This window comes from Rutilus rutilus (assembly GCF_951802725.1).
Source record: "Rutilus rutilus genome assembly, chromosome: 1".
NCBI classification, from domain to species: Eukaryota; Metazoa; Chordata; class Actinopteri; order Cypriniformes; family Leuciscidae; genus Rutilus; species Rutilus rutilus.
This window is the reverse complement of record NC_140209.1, coordinates 1444724-1466567: the sequence shown is the minus strand read 5'-3', so window position 1 is coordinate 1466567 and position 21844 is coordinate 1444724. Positions and strand designations below refer to the sequence as shown.

Below are 21844 nucleotides of genomic sequence, written 5' to 3'. Positions count from 1 at the left end.
CGAACCGGCCCAGGTGGCGGGGACCACTCAAGACCGATCGCCGCGGCTGCCCGGGAAAGCATGGCCGTCATCTCGGGATCAGACTCGGACAATGCTGGAGCACCCGAGGGTGGCAGCACAGCCGAATCCTCACTTCCCGAGGACTCCTGCCCACCTTGTGATGCCGCGATCGACATCGTGTCCTCCTCTGGAGCGCCGAATGAAACTCGCGGCAAGTCAGAAGACTGTACAGCGGTTTCCACGCGGACACTCGCGGGTTGCACGGGAACAGAGGGAAGTGTGGAGCGTGGAATAGTCGGCGCTTTGTTCCACACTGTAACCCTCAGATCACCCTGGCCGCCAGCCGAAGTACCAGCCCTCTCGGGACCAGTAGATCGGGGTGCGGATGAGGGGACTCTCACATGAAGATCATTGAGTCTCGATCTCAACCGTGCGATGGGCATGTTCCCGCAGTGGGAACATGACTCATCCACAAACGCTGCCTTAGCGTGCTCAACACCCAGACACACAAGACAGCGATTGTGCCCATCAGAGTCAGACACAAATAGACCGCAACCAGAAGTGCACGGGCGAGGCATCTTTAAAAAGACGTGCCGCGTGCAATGCTCTTTTATGAAAGGAGATTTCTCCGCAGAGTGTTGAAGCGACCAGGGAGAGAACACACAAACTCTGGCAAATCACTGCACAGATCAGCAGGGAATGTGCACTCGCTGGAACTCGCTGTCACACCAACACCTGGAGAGAGGCTCGTCTCGAAGAGATGAAGAGATAAACTCAGGATTTGGCTGTGGAGTGAAGTACATCAACTTGGCTCCGAAGCGAAAACATATCTGCATGTTGCTCGCGACTTCCTTTATACCCCCAGGGTGGGGCGGAGTTACGCTATGCAAATTCCGCAGACCCATGGCATTTCTTTGCCATTGGCTCGTGTTTTAATACTCGAAGATGATAGGATTTCTAAGCGAAACCCCATTCGTCGTCATCCGACGTAACTCGGAGTGACAACGAAAGGGAACTTGAGGTTGGAGTCAGGTGTGGTTGTGACTGATATATCTGATCACTACCCAATTGTGCTATCTTTAAACCTGGCATCCAAACCTCCACCTAAACGTTGTAAGATAAAGATCAGTGTCCTGAATGATAGAACATTACAACAGCTCCGTAATAATTTGGAGAGCAAGGTTTGGACTAGTGTGTATGAAACCCGTGATCCAGAGACTGCCTATGACAGTCTAATTCACGAATTAACGGAGTCCATTCATAATACTATTCCAGTGAAGACTGTCATATGCAGAAATGATGATCATCACCCTTGGCTTACTAAAGGGATTCTCAATTCTATCAAACATAAAAATAAACTTTATAAGGTTTACAGGAAAAATCCCAATGATGAAAATAAAAGTAAATATTTTAAGTTTAGAAATAAACTCACTCATATTATGAGGAAGAGTAAACAACTTTATTATACCGAACATATAAATGCAGCCCAAGGTGACTCCAAAAGGACCTGGGCTGTGTTGAATAAAGTTCTAAACAGGGGCCAGAAGTCAGCTGTGCTACCCGAATGTTCGAATGACAATTCACTTTCATTAGCTGATAGTTTCAATGATTACTTTGTCTCCTTGGGTGAAGATCTTGCAAAAAAAATCAGACCTCCTAACGGATCCTCTTTTAGACACTATCTCAATGGAAATTATAAACAATCTTTTTTTATGAAACCTACTGATAAAACTGAAATTCATAAAATTATTACAAATTTAAAGAGCTCTCATACAGGAGGGGTTGATGGAATATGTAGTAAAATTATGATAGCTGTTGCAGATATAATAGCACAGCCACTTACACACTGCATTAACCTATCACTTTTGTATGGTGTAGTGCCAAGTATGACTAAAATTGCCAGAATTATGCCAATTTATAAATTAGGTGACAAAAATAATATGGGCAACTATCGTCCAATTTCTATTTTACCATCTCTGTCTAAGGTATTAGAGAGAGTGGTACACACTAGGTTAAGTCATTATTTGGATAAGCTTCATATTATAGTAGGATCACAGTATGGTTTCAGGAAAGAGAACTCTACCTTTATGGCTGTTTTAGACCTTATCGAAAAAATCAATGATTCTTTAGATCAGGGTGATTGTGGAGTTGGTGTTTTCCTTGACCTATCCAAGGCATTTGACACTATTGATTTTAATATTCTTTTAGAGAAATTACATCACTATGGCGTTAGAGGAGTAGCACTTGACTGGTTTAAAAGTTACCTATATGGTCGTAAACAATATGTGATGATTAATAACCATATATCTCAAAATAAAGAAATTAAATATGGGGTTCCCCAAGGCTCAATATTAGGTCCATTACTATTCAACATATATATAAATGACTTTGTGAATTCCTCTCAAGTATTCCAAAAGGTGATGTTTGCAGACGACACCAATTTGTTCTTGTCACATAAAAATTCAGGTGACTTACAAATTATTTTAAGTGAAGAACTACAAAAAATTGCTGTCTGGTTCAAGTGCAATAAATTATCATTAAAAAAACAAATTATATAGTGTTCTAAACAGGGGCCGATGAGGCTGATGATAGTATTCTAAACATGACCCGATGAGGGTTTAACTAAATGACCCGAGGGGCGGATGAGGGTTTAACTAAATGACCCGAGGGACGGATGAGGGTTTAACTAAATGACCCGAGGGACGGATGAGGGTTTAACTAAATGACCCGAGGGACGGATGAGGGTTTAACTAAATGACCCGAGGGACGGATGAGGGATTAACTAAATGACCCGAGGGACGGATGAGGGTTTAACTAAATGACCCGAGGGACGGATGAGGGTTTAACTAAATGACCCGAGGGACGGATGAGGGTTTAACTAAATGACCCGAGGGACGGATGAGGGTTTAACTAAAGGACCCGAGGGACGGATGAGGGATTAACTAAATGACCCGAGGGACGGATGAGGGTTTAACTAAAGGACCCGAGGGACGGATGAGGGTTTAACTAAATGACCCGAGGGACGGATGAGGGTTTAACTAAAGGACCCGAGGGACGGATGAGGGTTTAACTAAATGACCTGAGGGACGGATGAGGGTTTAACTAAACGCAAGGAAGTGAGGAGCAGAAAAACAATTGTCTCCTACCTTGAAGGCCAGCCATGTTTTTCACAGACTGGAGAAAGAATGATAAGGCAGTGCTTGAACGGTTGTTTGTTGCTGGTTCCAGGTACATGATCTATACCAAAAAAGAATAAATGTAATACATTAAATCATTCAATACATGCAAACACAGATAGATAGTCAGATTATAGATAGATAAGTAATATTATTGATTGATAGATTCCACTGGGTCGTGAGAACCCATCTATCCCACCAAATATGATGATGTTGTGCCTTCAAAGTAAAACCATGTTAAACGTAATATTGCATAACATTATACTTTCGTAGGTAAAATATAAGACAATACCTTATGAGCTTGTGATTCGTGTCAATATGGACTAAGGGCAGTGGACTTTGACCATGAGGGTCTCCAAAATATCATTTGGCACATGGTGACCTGAGGCGTTCAGTGCGTCATCAGCGGTCCCTGTAAGTCAAATTACTCTGACATTAATATTACTTAGACAAAATTCTATCTTTTATTAGTGATAAATGAAATATGACTTCAATACTTAAACTCTGGCTGTGTTGAAGCATGTCAGAATAAAGTAAAACGCTACACTGTAATCAAACAAAACCTGTCAGATGTTCAGTGACTCGCGGGCAGCAAATCGCTCTCGTCTCTTCAACAGCGCTTATTTTTATCACAGCAAATATAAGATTACTGTCGACTCCTTTAATGATGTGTACTGTAAAATCAACTCACCACATTTTGTCACAAAATTATCTTAAATGAAAAAATTGTTCGGCAAGTTTTGAGATCTCGATGTATAATAGCCTGGCATACCAGATCTAACTAAACTATTATAAGGATGATAAATCTATTTAAAAAAACTATAATATCTGTCTTGATGGCAGTTTTGAATATGTGGGTTTGCACCCAAAATGTTTTTTCAATGGCACATATGAATATGTTTGTTTAATGCAGTTTAAATGTTATGTGGCTGTATAAGCTATTCTCTGATCTCTAACAGCAACAACAGTGTAATACTTACTTTATAATCAGAATACAGTGCGTTAAATAGTCCAGCTAGCAGGGGACGGCTAACATTCCCTACGAGTTCGGTTAATGTCCTGAAGAAAACACGTGAATGTAATGTTTAACGAATATTTTAAGGAGGTTTTCTCATTTTAAAAAATGTTCCTATAACGTTAAATGTAAACTAAGATATATCATTTTAACTGCAACATTCAGGATGTTTTGGGAATGTTTCTGAGGTAACACGTTGTACTCAATAAAACATGGTCCCAATGTTAAAGAAGAGCATTCTCTCTCGGTCTCATTAGGAAACTGTTATTAGTAAGTGTTGGCCATGTTTCAGCCTTCCTTACCTTAGCCGTCTCCGAGAACCTGACAGCTTTAGGCTAGTTTTGGAGATTAACAAGGAATCGAGCATATAGAAGTTTTCTTTATTAGTTATGCAGATTTAAAAATAAGATTTTTTATTTTATATATTTATATTTTATATAAATATATTTTATATATTTTACTTGTTTTTCCCTTTAACTCATCAACAATTACACCACCTAAATGATTTTACAGTCTCAATAGTATGCTAATGTGGAATTCTAGGAAGGCCTGTGGTTATAGGCTATATGACTATATCGACATTAAAACTATGCACACTCAGTAGCCTATCTGCTTTTTAAATAATAATAATAATAACATCAAATCATTAGTAAAATAAAGTTAAAAATAGCCTAATAAAAAATCTTTAGACAACTACAATATACTTTACTATTATCAATAATACTATTAATTTATTTTATTCATGTTAAATAATTGTATCGTTATAACTGTAATCATTGTTGTTGTAGTTGTATATTTTGAAAACAGGAAATGGAGATAATAACCACCGGAAGCGGAGCGGCATTCGCGTGTGCTCGCGCGCGCGCGCTTCCATAGAGCGCGCTTCAGTGAAGGCAGCGCATTAATCTAGAAGCGTGATTAAGCGGGCTGGAACCAACCGTTTTTGAACGCACACCTTCCAGCCGATCAGAATCTGTGTCATTAGTTCCACTCATCCGTCGAAGAGCGAGCTTGTTGACACTTTGAAAGCAGTTTTTTACCTTCGTCTCTGTGCTGCGAAAAGGTAAGGATAACTCAAAGTAATGTATATTATTATAGGTATTGTTTTCATTAATTAGTGGCCCTACTAGCCAGGCCCATCTTCCTAGTTTTGTTCCAGTAATGTGCCTAATGTGGACGGGTAAAGATCGTGACTGAGGGGGGTTTCATTTAGATGAGAAACAGGCAGAGATCCTGGCTTAAAGTATTTAGTTTTGGGGACTGTCTGTGTTTTGTTAATGCTAACTTAGTCACGTGTGCATAATTAGGCTACGATACATGTTCGGGAATTGTGGTGCTCCTTTCGGATGATAATTAACGGTAGGCTACATATTGTTAAACAAGACTACACTTCAAAACTTTTTTTTGTTGCCTTATATTTATTTTGTTTGCCAGGACACAATAAGCGTTTTCTGTAAACGCAACATAAATCCACAAAATAAGTCTTTATAATCGCGCGATTGTGAATAACAGATTCAGTCAGAGACCGTTAACCTCAAATCCCGCTGAAATTCACACATACATTTGCATAAATTAGAATATTAGCGCGTAAAGAAGCTGTAAGACCACAGATCTCTCTATTTAGATCAGTATTTACAACACATTTCATATAACAGAAAAGTTCATTCTTCTCTTTAGCTCAGTAATATAATGACACACAGAGGACTGCGACTGCAACATCTGCATTTGGGTTTAGGCATTTCTGCAATAATAGCCTACATTATCATAAGATTACACTTGTGTGCCTGTTATGCTTTTCTCTAGTATAAAAGTACATATATTTAGAAATGGTTATGGGTAGATTAGACGATTAGGGTCGCAACATACCTTATTAATGCAATAATTGTCTTTTTTTTCTACTCATTTTTGACTCATTTAATTTTATATATTCTTTGTATATTATCTATAAAATGTTTGGGGCAGGGTTACAGAATCTAAAATTTATATATTTATATAAAATGGTAAACTTAATGATATAAAATATTTTACTTTTTGGCTATTTGATTTAGTATTTGACTTGAAGCGTGTGCCTGAAACTCCCTCTGGACTGTGGTGAAGTGGCTCTGGTCACTCCTCTGATCTAGTGTTTATTGTACAGAGATATTCATTATTATGTTATGTGTTGTGCAGGCTGTGTTTTGCTGTCGGCCACAGAAGAATGTGCCGACGCCAGAAGGAGAGAGACGCCAGACGAAACACCACGGGCCAAACGTAAAGTCTCAGCTTTAACACACACACAGGTATTACAGTATCGTCACACACACACACACACACGAGTTAAAGGGATAATTTACCCAAGAATGAAAACTCTGTCATAATTTGTTCAGAAACAAGGTAACACTAATTTTACTTCCAGCACAGTGAATATGACATGAATATGGCACAGTGGGCAACGGAAACATATATCTATCTATCTATCTATTAGGGCTGCACGATTATGACAAAAATCATAATTGCCGATTATTCCCTTGAAATTGTAATTGCATTATTAATTATGATTATCACAATTTACATTGAAATATATATATATATATATATATATGCATGCATATTATAATACATGTTTACACAAAAATTGTTAACACACACAAGTACTGTCCCCCTTTACCTAACATACACATAAATTGTAAGAATATGACTAATAGGGGTGTAACGGTACGCAAAAATCACGGTTCGGTACGTACCTCGGTTTTAAAGTCACGGTTCGGTTTATTTTCGGACAGTAAGGGAAAGAAATGCAAACATTAAACTGCAGGTTGTTTATTACTATAAACTTTTTTAAACAATTTGTTTACACTTTTTTAAACACTTTTTAATAAAATATATATAAAATAAAAAAAATAATAAGAAATAAAATACTGCTGCAAAGTTCTCCACTAAATAAAATACTCTCAGTCTCAAACCAATATCACATAATAAATTTTATGAAAAATATAAATAAATAACTATGATTACAGTGCAGCATTACCATTTTAAAACCGATTTAAAAAAAAGAACTTTAATTGCACAATTTGCTGTAATTAATTGCAATTCCTCCAAGCTTGTAATCATCAATATTTAAACTTAGAATCACCTAATTAAATGAAACACCGGGGAAAAAAAGGAACAAAAAAATAGCCCTATATTAAAATAATATTAAACATATATATCAATGTATTATTATTTTTCAATAATCAATCAACAATCAATTTAAAAAAACATTTCCCATTTTTTTTACTAATGATCAAAATAAAATATATTCCTACAAAGCTATTATTACCAGATCATGTGATCAGAGCAGGTCATTTTACTAGCTTTCCTCTAATCATCAATATTAAAATAATATTAAACATAGATATATCAATGTATTATTATTTTTCAATAATCAATCAACATAATCAATTTAAGATTTTTTTTTTTTTTTTTACTAATTATCAAAATAAAATATAGTCCTACAAAGCTATTATTACCAGAACATGTGATCAGAGCCTAAGTGTACCATTGTTGCCAGCATGACTATACCAGCTCAGCAAACAGAAGTCTACTACTGAGAAATCTCACCTTATTTGAGCGGACTTTGCTTTTCCAGTGCGTGATCGGTACATGATTGGAGTGTTTGGGCCGTTAACGACAGAGCAGAACACGCAGCGCAAACACAGAGTCGAACATTGAACATTGAGCAGAGAGCGCAGCGCGCCGACACACACACACACACACACACACAGACACACACGGAACGGAGAGTGCGGCGGCGCACACAGAGCGGAAAAGCTTTTTTTCGCCCTGCAGTCGATTTCATTGGTTCATTTATTTCCCCATTTATTTATTTTTTCCTGCATGAAAGACAACAGCATCTACTTTTATAAGAAATCGTACATTTTTCTGATTTTATTTCATATGATTGTCTGTGCAGGAGATAATGGAGGACCATCCGTGGATGAGAGTCAGTTAATGTGTCACGAACACGCAGCAGCAGAGGAACTGCGGCCTGAGGGGCGTTAACCCTAACCCTGACCCCTAACCTCTAACCCTGACCCTGAGGGGAGTTAACCCCTAACCCATTTCTATTTACGATTGACATTGATAGCTTGTACACTAATATTGACACCCCAACCGGCCTAAAAGCAGTAAAAACATCATGTCTAAATACCCTGATCCCCTCAGACCGGACGAGCACCTGTTGAAACTCTTAGAAATCAGTTTGACCCAAAACGACTTTGAGTTTGATTCTAAACTCTACTTACAGGTGAAGGGCACAGCTATGGGGAAGAAGTTTGACCCCTCGTATGCGGACATGTTCATGGCAGACCGGGAGCAAACGGCTCTTGCAGCTTCTGCCCTGAAACCGTTCGCCTACCTCAGGCTCTTGGAGGACATCTGGGGCGTCTGGACCCACTCGGAGGACGAGTTCCTCACCTTTATCGCCCACCTGAACTCACATCAGGAATCCATTAGGGTCAAATACAGTGTGGACAGGTCAGAGGTCAACTTTCTGGATGTGGTCTCGTACAAGGGACCCAAATTTGAAGAAGCAGGATAGTTAGACTTCGTTGTAAGTACTTCATACAAACCAAATGGGTGATGAGCAGATTTAATAAACGAATCTTTAAAAACACTCGACCTCTGACCCACGAGACCGTTACCTGTATCTGGCCTTCTGTGTGAGATGCCGCAGACAATACGTGTGTCAGATGAAGAATGAGCTGAGGGTCAGAGCCTATCAGCACACACAGCATTGATAAGCGACGACATCTAGTTCAGCATTTCCTGACCCACGGTCTGTCCTCATTCAGGGTCATGTGGTTTATCCCGCCGCCTCATCTGCCCTATTCAGAGGGACACAGCCCATCAGTCCACAGTCAAGGTGAATAAAACGCACAAATAGCCTATCACTTATTGTGGGTATCCTAGATCTGCACTGAAAGAAATAGCCATCTCACAGCATGCACTCGATGGGACATGAGCAGCTACAGTAGTCAGTGGAGGAGTGACAGCAGGTGCTTTATCCTGCTAGTCTTTATGTAGTTATGTGTTATATTTACTGCTGTGTAGACAATCAATCCTCTGTAACTTTCTTTGTTGTTGTCGCGTGTCTGTTGAGATCGACCGCACTTGTAGGCCTATTACATCGTAATACCCGTATGCTGCAAAAAACACTCACGCACACATTACATGTCGATAAAGACACGACTGAATCGAATTATTACGCTTTTTCATCTCGATGGGGTTGTGTTGATATCTGTATTGATTTTTTCAAAGACCAATATTGCTTTAGTTCTGTTGTTCTCCTAGCGCTAGTTGCAAACATGTTAGCCTAGCTGTAATCACAAACTTTATTATTATTATATATTTTCTCCCCTAGCTCACTCTGAAGTGCATGTTTGTCCCCAGCATGTTGTTAATGATCTACACATATACCGTTCCCACAAGATATTTTCAGTTATATTTCTAATTTCTGTTCCAGGTTCATCAGGACAAGACGAAAGATGAGCAGCTCTGAAGAAAATGACCTGGACCTTTCTATCGAGGAGGTGATCATAACTAGAATAAACTGTTTTGAGGAATTTGCTGTTGCTCAGATTTCAGATCTGCAACAAAAACAGAAAAATCTCGAAGAGTCGATGAACGACAAGATGCCCAGTGACACGGCTGCAGTAGAAATCAAGATCTATTTATTAGATGAGCAAAATGATGCAAGATATTTAAACTTGTTAATTGTTGTTAATCACAGTTATTCACAACATCTGCTTATTTTTCCAAAAATCTAACAAATAAGTGTTTTTTTGGGGCATCTCACTGAATGATGTGTGTTTCTGTAACTTAGCACACCATGGGTTAGGTGGAGTTATCAGATATTTAAGAGCAGTGAATCACCTTTCTGCAGCACATGGGCTTTCTGGGCGCCTTTTGATGACGGTTACTCTGAATGATCTCTTTCAAACCGCATTTTTGGAACAAAATCCTCTGGTTATTTAAAAAGAGGCTAACAAAATGCCAAGAAAACAAAATAATATAATAATTATTTTTATTTTTTTTTGTAGGGAGGTAAAAACGACTTTCATCCTCATTAGTAACCACCCTCATTAGCATATATGGCATCTGATTGGCCGAAGCTTAACTGTCCACATATCTGCATCTTTTTTGGTAAAATATTTATATTTTTTATTTTAAAAAGGAAAATTAATAAGTAAATATTGAACTAAATAAATAGTTTAATTTTTTACCTTTAATTTAAACATAGTTGCATTCAGCAATCGGGACTTTTATTTAGAAAAAAAAAAAAAAACGGACATAAACAAATTCATTTTAAAGTGTAAGAATCGACAATCAACCGTTCAAAGTTGATTTGTGTGGATGATTGGAAAAGTTAGTGTTTGTTTTTATGTAATTTGGACGTGCAATGTAGTGTTTTATAATAAGCTAGGCTACTTGTAATGTCACAAATGACTTGTTTTCTTTTATTTTGGATATTTAATACTGTATTTTGAACAATATAGGTGTTGTTGGCCCGAAACGCCCACGCGTGGGATGATCAGCATCATCTCTGTGAGGCTGTCAGGTGGCGATGCTGGAGGAGCTTCTTCGCCGGGGTTTTCTGGTCCATAACCAGCCCAACATGGACTCCATCAGCTTCCTCTGCTGGTTTAACCAGCACACATGATGTCGACAGCCCTGCGAATACAGACACGTAAGTACAGTGTAGTTTTGCAAGCATTGTTTGCAGTGCGACTTCATCATCTCAGTATAACAGTTTGTAATAACACTGTTATTATCCACATTCACCTGTCTTGTCTCCCTTAATCTTAAGGGTTGTGTTTTAAGTTTCCTCTCTGTTGTTTCCACATCTATTGCGTCTTCATCTTCTGATATTCAGGAATGCCAGAGGATTTTGAAGGTTGTGTTTAACGATCTTCAGAGAACACAGGAGGATCTGCAGTTGGGCAGGGAAGTGTCTAATGCAGACGAGACCCTTCACCGTTATTACTGTGAGGCGCTCTTGGCTTCTGGACACATGCTGCTCCCAGGAGCTGTGGAAGACTTGACGGTCAGTTTATCTATTTTAAGTGTTTTCTTTGTTTACGTATGGTTTTAGTAAATACATTCTCTCAAACACACACACATACTCAGTGTGTCTCCAGGCGGATCCAGCATGGTCTCTGAGGGACCATCCTCTGAGGGATCTGAGTGGTTCAGGCCAGAACACTTGTGAACACCTCACCCCGAACCCTATCGTCAGTGACCCCTCACCGTCAGTGACCCCTCACCCCGAACCCTATCGTCATTGACCCCTCACCGTCAGTGAACACCTCACCCCGAACCCTATCGTCAGTGACCCCTCACCGTCAGTGACCCCTCACCCCTAACCCTGCCATCAGTGACCCCTCATTAATCACACCGGGGACATGTTAAACCCTATCCTACATATTTTTTACATATACAAATGTTTTAAAATGTTCAGAATTATGTTTATTTTTATGTTATTATCCTGTTTGATGATGTGCACACTTTCTTTCTGTTAGAGCTAATAAAGTTTACAATGTCACTACACAACATTTGCATGTTATTAAAGCATGAAGTTCGACTCGCATAATGTTCCAACAATCAGTGTTGGGAAAGTTCAGTTCACAAATTATAAAATGAACTAGTTCAGTTCATAGTTCATATACTCAAAATTTTGAACTAAGTTCACAGGTCCAGAAATGAACTAGTTCATAGCTCTTTTTTTTCCATGTTGCTGCGAGATATTATTTTTCAAGATGATTGCCACAGCCCAAATAGAACCACAGACAATTATTTTATCAGTTTTAACACTGAAGCTATGCGTCAGATTTCCCCCATCCTCACCGACCTCGTCATAAAACTCGTTTAAATGATCATACGACGCCTCCTTGCTGCTTTATGTTTTGATTTGTAACGTAAGTGATGAGTCGTTCATGAACGATCCATTCATTGCGTCTGTCACGTGACAAATTAACGAAGGAAGGTAAAGTAACTATTTATGTTCCCTGTAAACGATTTTTGACTGCATTATAATGATTTCTTAATTCAGAATATGATCAAGATTGCGTGGGTGGATGTGTTCGGGGAATTTGCCAGTTAATAGTATAACATTTAAAGCCCCTTAAATAAACGAAATGACTCGAAAAAAGATTTGTTCATTTTGATGAACGAGATCGAACAAGAGAGTCAGTAGACACGGGTGGCTGGTGTTGCCAGATTGGGTGTTTTTCCGCTACATATTAAGGCCGGTTTACGGTGGGTTTTAGCCGGGTTTTCGCCTGGAAGGATTTATCCTGCACTTCAGTCAAGATTCCCTAATCAGAACGGGAGTTTTCCCAAGTGTGCTGAAATCAGTGAGTTTGTGCTGAACTGATTATTAAGTGATTTCTGTCATTAATTCACAATCTGAAGAACAGCTTTAGTTTTTCATGAGACTTTTCATACTTCAGTGCAACATAAAATGAAATAAACTTTGACTAAAATTATTTTTAAACAGTGATTTTGGTTATTAAAAGCAACCTTTGCAGCGCTGCTCAGATGTGTGTGTGTGTGTGTGTTCGACTCAAACGTTCCCATTATCCTCTGGTCTTTGTTTATAGCAATACAAGTTTTTTTTGGAAGATTAGGTAATTATGAACACAGCATTAAAATATGAAAGAAATTAAAGTGATAATAGCAAAACAAATACAGGAAATTTGGCAGAAGGAATGGAATGAAGGAACAAAAGGCAGACATTTTTACTGCATTCAAGGAAAAGTTGGTTCAGAGAGAAGAAGATTCGGAAACAGGAAAGAGGACGTTTTAGTCACAAGAATGCGCGTTGGACATTGTTTATTAAATCAATGCTTACAAAGAATTGGTAGACATGAGAATGGAAATTGTGATAAATGTGGCTTAGCTGCCCTTGTTGGTTGTATTTCTTCTCTCCACTGAAGTGCTAGACATATTGCTATTATTTCTGCAGTGAATACCGAAATATGATCTGAGGTTCTTTTTGACATTCTAATGTTAAAAAGTGGAATATATACCGCTCCTGCTGTTCTCCCAAAGTCTGGGTCTTTTGCACCATCAGTGTATATTTGCACTGCACTATAATAAGTTTGATCTATGTATTGCTGCATACCTAAAGTTACTAATCCATTTGTATCGTTATGCTTTTCTTTAAGCAGTTGGATATCAATCAAAGGCATTGGGCTCTAGTCACACTGGCAGCAGCAGCAGGTCTTCAAGTATCCGCTTCACCAGGTGTCACTCATCATGCTGATGCAGATCCCGCCTCCCACTCATCTCGTTAGTCCTGACTGACAAGCAAGATAGCCAATCAGCAACAACCTAAGAAAGCGAAAGTAAGAGAAACAGACCGGACGGAAAACATAATACACCACACACACACACACAATACTATAAACGTCCTTACGGACGTAACACTTTATCACACTTCTACGTTCAGAAAGCTGGAGCAATAGCAGATGGACATTCATGTTAAAAGATCAAATCCTGTACACACCTTATATTAATAAAGCACGTGTAGCCTACAGGTTAGCAGATGAGCCCAGAATACAAACATGCGTTTAATTGCACATTAGGCTAAGCGTTTTCCTCCCATAGAAAACCCTAATTATAAAATTAGAAATGAAAAATATAAGTAGCCAATAAAATAAACAAATTATTGTGGAATCAATTAGCCCACAAATAATAATTATTTTAAAGCCTAAACTAATTTATTTAAAGAAAAACACCAGTGTGATCTGTATAAGTGCTTTTGTAGAATAAAAGGAAACGCACAGGACGCTCTTTCTTTCATGATCTCCGTGAACTGGAGCGAGTCTCTAATAATCTCCTTTACAGTGGAGATGTGTGTATGTTTCCAGCCGACACTGATTTACAAAACACCAGTTTATTAATAAACTATTAAAATGCTTCGGTATTTGTTCAGACACATTTATTATCATTAGCCTAGTTTTGCTGGTGCTATGCGGTGAGTTTTCTGCATGCGCTTGTGGGGCGGAACCGGAAGTTGTCCAGACCACACACAAGCACACAACATGTCAGAACCAGATGTTGTTGGCAAGATGACAGCTCGTACACTGTAAAAATAAGAGGTGCCTGGAGGAACCTTTTGGGGTTCTTCACTTTGCCACACCGGCGGAACCGTCTGTAGATCCTCTAGGCACCCTTTATATAGGGCCGGTTCTGTGAGGAACCACACAAGTTTCCTGAGGAACTCTTATATTAGGCACTGTGTGGAACCACTTCGGGTGCCTCCAGGAACCACATTTCATTTTTTTTAAATATTTAATTTCATGTTGTTACTATGGTTACCTTTGACTTCTATTTTAATAAACAAATTGAACCAAATACAAAATAAGAATTGTTTAAAAAATATGTTATATTCATTTTTATACATACACCTCCATGGGAAAAAAGTTAACTATAGATTAATATCAATGAATACACAAAAAAAATTGTATAATACATAAGCAACGTGAATAATCAACCATTTATATACAATAGGCTATAGAAGAAAAGACATTTCAACAAAATGCATGGAAACATATGTTCCACGAAATAAATCAATGTAATTTTTGTAAAATTTTGACTAATTAAAAATGTCCATCTTCACTTAACTTTATTTGTGTTTCAGTCCGATGGTAAGTCTGACATCACTGTTTCCAAGTCTGAAAGCTCTGTCAGATGCCAGTGCTAATATGCACTCATTGTGCTGTAATATTCCTGAAAATTATGATCCTAACCTTTATCTCTATACCGAAATCTCAGATGGTTAGTTATTCAGCTATTTTGAATCATAAAATGTTGAAGTCTGGGATGCCGTTAGACTGTAATGTACACTATGGCTTTTGAAAAGCTTAAATGTGTGACTTGAATCAACAGTGCTCATAAATGGTTGTTGAGTATTCGCATGAAACAAGATAGAGGAAGTAGACCCGGAAACAGTATTATAGTCAGGTCCGAATCTTCAAGATTGTGTAACCCTGTAGGCATTTTTGAGGAAAAGTTGTTATACCACATTTTTAGAAAGTTCAATGTCTCCTGAATAAGGATCCACCGTATAACATTGAAATAAGGGTCCCATTTTCTTGTAATTGTTATTGAAACAATAGGTGCATTATTCACAGCCGAAACACTACAGGTGGATAGGGTAACATTTTTAAGTTATAGATATCACCATAAAACCTTTCCAGTTTTTCACTTACATAGAGACAGACATTTTTTGTATTACAAGTTTTCTGAAATGTCATGTTTACATATGCAAATGAGGCATACCAGTATATATATAATTCGAGGGGCAGGCATACAGGTACGCGGTTCTCCCTTTCGGGCTAGCCCTGTCTCCTCGCGTCTTCACAAAGGTTGTCGAGGCAGCCCTTGTTCCTCTCGACGACTGGCTGATCCTAGCTCACTCTCGAGACAAGGTTTGCGAACACAGGGACCTAGTGCTCCGGCACCTAGCTTGTCTGGGCCTTCGGGTCAACTGGGAGAAGAGCAAACTCTGCTCCGTGCAGAGGATCTCTTTTCTCGGTATGGAAATCGACTCGGTCGCCATGTGCGCGCAGCTTACGAGCGAGCGCGCGCAGTCACTGCTAACTTGCCTTCGTCAGTTCGAGGGCAAGAGTGCGGTTCCACTGAAACTATTTCAGAGGCTCCTGGGGCATATGGCATCCACAGCCGCAGTAACGTCGCTCGGTTTGCTTCATATGAGACCGCTTCGGCACGCTCTGAGTCCCAGTGACTTCGACCTGCCGTCAGACCTTCTCCCCGTGGACGAACCTCAGTTTTCTATGGGCTGGAGTGCCCATAGAACGAGTTTCCTGGCATGTTGTTATATCAACAGATGCCTCCACAATGGGCTGAGGCGCCATGTGCAATGGATATGCTGCCGCGGGCTCCTGGACAAGACCCCAGCGCCTTTGGCATGTCAATTGCCTCGAGTTGCAGGCTGTACGTCTCGCCCTGCACCGCTTCTGTGCGTTGCTCAGGGGTCAGCACGTATTAGTCCGATCAGACAATACCGCCACAGTAGCGTACATCAACGACAAGGTGGTCTGCGCTCCCGCCGTATGTCGCAACTCGCTCGCCACCTCCTCATATGGAGTCAGAAGCATCTGAGGTCGCCTCGAGCCATTTATATCCCTGGAGACCTGAACCGTGCAGCCGATCTGTCTCGGTTTCGGCCTCTCGCTGGAGAATGGAGACTCCATCCCCAGTCGGTTCAGCTGATTTGGGATCAGTTCGGGGACGCACAGGTAGATCTGTTTGCCTCCCACGACTCGTCCCACTGCGACCTGTTTTATTCTCTGACCGAGGGCACGCTCGGCACGGATGCACTGGCGCACAGCCTCTGCAAGTATGCGTTTCCCCCAGTGAGCCTTCTTGCGCAGACTTTGCGCAAGATCAGGGAGGACGAGGAGCAGGTAATTTTGGTTGCCCCGTATTGGCACAACCGCACCTGGTTCCAAGAACTAGTACTCCTCGCGACAGCACCTCCCTGGCCAATTCCTCTGAGAAAGAACCTGCTTTCACAGGGACGGGGCACCCTATGGCAGGCTAACGAGGCAGGTTTGAGTACCCTACCACCAGCGGTGGTGGCTACCATCACTTCCGCTAGAGCATCGTCCACGAGACATGCCTATGCGTTGAAGTGGAACCTCTTCGTCAACTGGTGTTCTTCTAAACAGCAAGAACCCACGAAAGGCCCGATCAGTGTCGTGCTTTCCTTCCTGCCTCCCTCCACCCTGAAAGTGTATGGTGCCGCCATTGCCACACATCATGATGCAGTTGATGGTAAGTCCATTGGAAAGCACGACCTGATCATCAGTTTCCTGAGAGGAGCGAGGAGACTGAATCCTCCTCGCCCTCCTCTCGTTCCCTCTTGGGACCTCTCAGTGGTTTTAACTGCTCTGCAGAGTGCTCCCTTTGAGCCTCTGCAATCAGTGGAGCTTAAGTTTCTGTCAATGAAGACAGTGCTCCTGGTTGCATTGACCTCCATCAAGAGGGTAGGGGACCTGCAGGCATTTTCGGTTGACGAAGCGTGCCTGGAATTCGGGCCGGCTAACTCTCACGTGATCCTGAGACCCCGGCCTGGATATGTGCCCAAGGTTCCCACCACACCCTTTCGAGACCAGGTGGTGAACCTGCAAGCGCTGCCCTCGGAGGAGGCAGACCCAGCCTTGGCACTGCTCTGTCCAGTACGCACCCGCCATGCTTACGTAGACAGAACGCGGTGTTTCAGGACTTCAGACCAGCTCTTTGTCTGTCATGGTGGGAAGCTGAAGGGAAAGGCTCTCTCCAAGCAAAGGTTGTCTCACTGGATAGTGGACGCCATTGCTTTGGCTTACCAGCAGCAAGGTCGACCATGTCCCCTTGGTGTGACGGCCCACTCCACCCGGAGTGTGGCATCCTCTTGGGCTCTAGCGCATGGCGCCTCGCTAACAGACATCTGTAGAGCTGCAGGCTGGGCGACACCTAACACGGCCTCTGGGCGACCCCCACGTGTGTAGTCCACTGTAAGCCTCTCTGAGCATGTGTCTTTCCCTCGGCAAGCCACCTTGCCACCCCTGGGTTTGAAATATTCCACCTGCGGCTGGACACCCCAGTGATTCTCAATATGCAGCCCCCTGGGGTCATGTGTATTCCAAGTTCCCCCCTTCGGGCTGGGCATAATTGCATATTTCCACTGAGATATGCTTCCCAGTGTACCTTGGTACCTTGGCATAATTCCAGCAGCCATTAAAAACTGTCCCTTTCATGTTAATGTTGTTTTTTCATTGTTTACATGTTTAAATATTCTGAGAATGCATAGTTTAGTTATAATGTTTAATGTTTAAACTGCAATAAATGCATTAAAACGTTTTTTTTTTTTTTGGCAGCCATTTTGTTTTTATTGTTTATGCCAAAACAGTGATGTTTACAACTTGTTATACGGCAGAAATGGATTCAGCACCTAAAAATCATATAGAAACAACACTTGAAGTACTTTTCCTCAAAAATGCCTACTGCATCTTATCCAGGGCTATTTATCTATTTTGGGACTCGACTATTAAGGTGCAGTAAAATGATCTGTTTTTCTGTGAATGTTCACTGGTGAATTCCAGTCATTTCAATAAGAATCCACACGATCAGCAATTTAGTTTGTGGTCAAAAATGTCACTATGGGACCAAGTTGGTCACTGGAAATCTCTGGATTTGACCAACAGAAAGCTGCTGGAAAGTGACTCCTGTGTGAGCTGTGCTTCATACATTACATCTCTACACTGCTGACAATGGCCAATGGACTTTTTTGCCTGTGTACAATAATTTCACGAAATTCACAAATGTGACGCACCTTTACTCGCTGCAATCGAGTAAACATAAAATGCAATCAATAATAAAATCTTCACAAGGGACATGTGAGGTACTTAAATAGCTAGACAAGTGAAAAGGTACAAAGGTCCGTGTGTTTTTCCTCTTTTCTGGTGGATGGTCCAGGCACTTCAGTGATTTTCAGGTCTACAGGAGGATTTTTATTCTTGTTCAAACTTGTATTTCAGCTTACCGAGATCCCTGCAAAGTACAACATTCACTGTTAGTAAGGTTATTAAAGTGATAGTTGTGAAATTTGAATATTTTCCTCAGCCTTGTGATGTTCCAAACCTGTTTGACTCTCTGTCTGTGAACCCAAAAGCAGATCTCAGGCATAATGCAACCCCTGTCACCATTCACTTTCACTGCATGAAACACAAGCAGAAAAGAAATGTGTAAATCATTCATGAAAACATTCTTATGTACACTTGTCTAGTTAAATTCAATGCAACAAGTTGTGTTAAAATGGTTAAGCTCCAAAAATGACCCAGAAAACAACTCGTGTGTTGTAATTCTTCTGAAGCCATATAATAGCTTTTTCCTCTTTTTTTTTTTGTCAGTGAGACTAAACTTGAAGTTATAATTCAGAGTTAAAATGTCTTATATTCAAATGCAAATGATAAAGATATAAGAAAAAATGCATAGCATTATTTGTGGACCAAACCTGTGATATTATTTTTCTGAGTAACATGAATGGCTAAAACCTTCATACCAGATACTATGCAATAAACGAGTGGTAAACACTGTAAAAACGTAGTAATTAATAATAAATGTAGTTTATATGTGTGTTTGAATATATAGCGAGTAGACTCTGTATTTATATTTATTTGGCGAGTTTACAAACCTTGTAACGGAGAGCCGAACAACCGGCGGGAGCTTTGATGAGGGGAGCCGTTACTTTCAGACCCGATGACGATCAGCTGAGCTTTGTTGCGCGCGAGCAGCGCTGAAGCGACGACAGCAGAGGAATAGCAGCAGTTTGCAAATGCAAATGTCATTTCAAGTTTAATAAAAATAAAGTTAATAAATAATGCATAAAGTCAGAGTTAAAAGTCAGAACTAAGTTTTTGCACTATTTTCTTTCTTGTTTAAGTTGGACCCCCAAAAGAAAGATGCCCGTATTTCCCCCCATGGACCCCAGGGCTCTTTCTGCTGTGTGTAAGTGAGATTTTAGTGCAAAAACACACTCGTGGTGTAGCGAGAGGCCCATATCAGAATGGCATTTCCTACGCAACGGCTGTGTCTGGAGCTAAACAACAGAACAGGAAATCAGCCAGTTTCTGTGAGATGTCAGAAGCGGAAATGCTTGAGCTTGTGAGGAAGATTAGTATCAGAGACTGTTAGAAAGGCTGCTTATATGCTGTGAAATGTGAGTGGAAAACAATCTTAAGGCAGGAGATCCGGAGGGATGACTTCGACCCGACCACATTTTAAATGCATATCATTTTCAGTGTATTTCACCTGTGCGTTTCTATGCTTTCTATTACTGCATTTATTTTGTGCAAGTGAGATGAGTTTCATAAATCATAATCTGTCTGGTGTTTATAAGCAGCACATACAGTATTTTACTATGTGTAAAATATACACAAACTTACCTATATTACATTGTTTGTGGTACCTACAGTTAAAAATGTAAATATGTGATGATAATATTGATCGAGCAATTGATGTAAGTAAGTGAAAATATATGCGCAGAATCTAAATGCATGTTGTACATAGATGTTGCCTAATGGATTGTTTTCTATACCAGTCCATGACTGTTTCCTCTGTGGTTTATGTGCAGATGTGGGGGTTTTGAGTGACGCTTCTAAGTTATGATTCAGGTCAAGGTTCTAGGGCTAAAATTATTTTAATCATCATAATATAACGTTCATTTCTACACTAGACTAATGTGGCACACCACTACTAAAATGAATGCTGAGGAATCACTGCTACCAGAACATTTCATTTAAAAAAGAAAAAGAAAAATCTGAACATGTTTTACACATGAACTTTTCTCTTCTTTTGTCATCAGGGCGAGGTAAACAGAGGAGCACAGAAGGACCTGCAGAACTCCCTATCTGATCTCCTGCTGCCTTCACTGTGATGATATGTACAAGACTGAAGGATACTGGGGATGTGGACAATGAGGAAAACTTCAGGGGTTATACTCTGAACATGAGTTTGCAGGAGACCATGGACTGGTTTATGTGGCTGGAGGCACAATCTGATCTTCTGTAGACAATATTAGTGCCAGAACATATAGATCGGGTTTGCATAAACCCTCATTGTGTTGCCCTTCAGTTAAAGATTTGGTGATGAGTGTGCTTGCAGTTAGTTTGTCTCACAAGAATCATAAGGTGTGTTTGACAGCGGTGCATTTAGCTGTTCATTAGTGTTATGTCAAATTAATCATCAGCAAATCAGGCATACAGTACGACATGAGAAGATGTTTAAACAGATCTATTTAAAAATAAAAACATATTTAGACATAAAGTCCAATTCCAAAATGATTGATTAGTGCTTGCTCCACAGTCTAGCTGATGTGGGACATATAACTGATAAAACAATACATTGTTATACAGTTGTTGTTAACAATACAGTGTGTTATTATAATTATAATAACAATATAGTTATTGTTAACAATACAGTGTGAATACATTGCAATATGTTTTTTTGCAATACATTATCAATACGCTGGCACTAATGCAGACTGCAGCTTGCTTTACTGTGAAGAAGTCATCTCAGAGGTTCTCGTTCTTGAACAGCTGAGAGTCAGTTTCATTACATGGAGTTAAATTAACTGTTCATAGTGTGTTCAGTTTATGTTAAACTCGTGCGAGAGCGATTCTAACACACATGGAACTGTTCTCTAATCGCTCTCGCGGTTCTTCGATGTCATACACCAATGCTCTTGCGCAGTAGCGGAGATAGTGTGTGTGCGGCCGCCCCAGACGCCGCCGATCTCGCCTCACTGGACAGGAGCGGGGCCCTCGACAGCTGACACACTGCACTGGCCCTGGCAAAGTAACATATTGCAGATTATTAGCTGAAAAAAGCGGATTACTGCATTAGCTAACGTTGAGATAATCCAGCTCTTGTTATGAAACGTAACAGTCATGCGTGAGGTGCGAATGTGCAATTTAGAGAATAGTTACGAATAGTTACGAAAATAGAGAGAAAATATAAATCGGGCACATTAAAAAGAAAAGAACAAAAAGAACGAGATATTAGGAAAAGTGTGGTAGCATCGTGTGCTCCTCTCACACCGTACTTATCATCATCATCAACATCA

The 21844-nt window shown here is 40.2% G+C and overlaps 2 protein-coding genes across 2 annotated transcripts in view; both read left to right on the top strand.

Moving 5' to 3' along the window:
* LOC311301705 (uncharacterized protein) overlaps positions 1-21844 on the top strand; it is a 571741-nt gene that overhangs the window by 345351 nt on the left and 204546 nt on the right. The gene's annotated exons all lie outside the window — the stretch shown is intronic.
* LOC311301764 (uncharacterized protein) lies at positions 5114-11219 on the top strand. The gene is made up of 7 exons (XM_084427099.1): positions 5114-5254; positions 6361-6441; positions 8123-8918; positions 9003-9073; positions 9674-9740; positions 10707-10897; positions 11084-11219. The coding sequence occupies exons 3-7, from the start codon at positions 8901-8903 to the stop codon at positions 11100-11102; spliced, it is 366 nt and encodes a 121-aa protein (XP_084283225.1). The 5' UTR covers positions 5114-5254; positions 6361-6441; positions 8123-8900; the 3' UTR covers positions 11103-11219.

Bases quoted from the DNA above. Each gene is read 5' to 3' on its own strand.
- LOC311301764 (XM_084427099.1), top strand. The intron at 9,074-9,673 runs GTGAATAAAACG...TTTCTGTTCCAG, and splicing joins CCCATCAGTCCACAGTCAAG to GTTCATCAGGACAAGACGAA. The intron at 9,741-10,706 runs GTGATCATAACT...TGAACAATATAG, and splicing joins TGGACCTTTCTATCGAGGAG to GTGTTGTTGGCCCGAAACGC.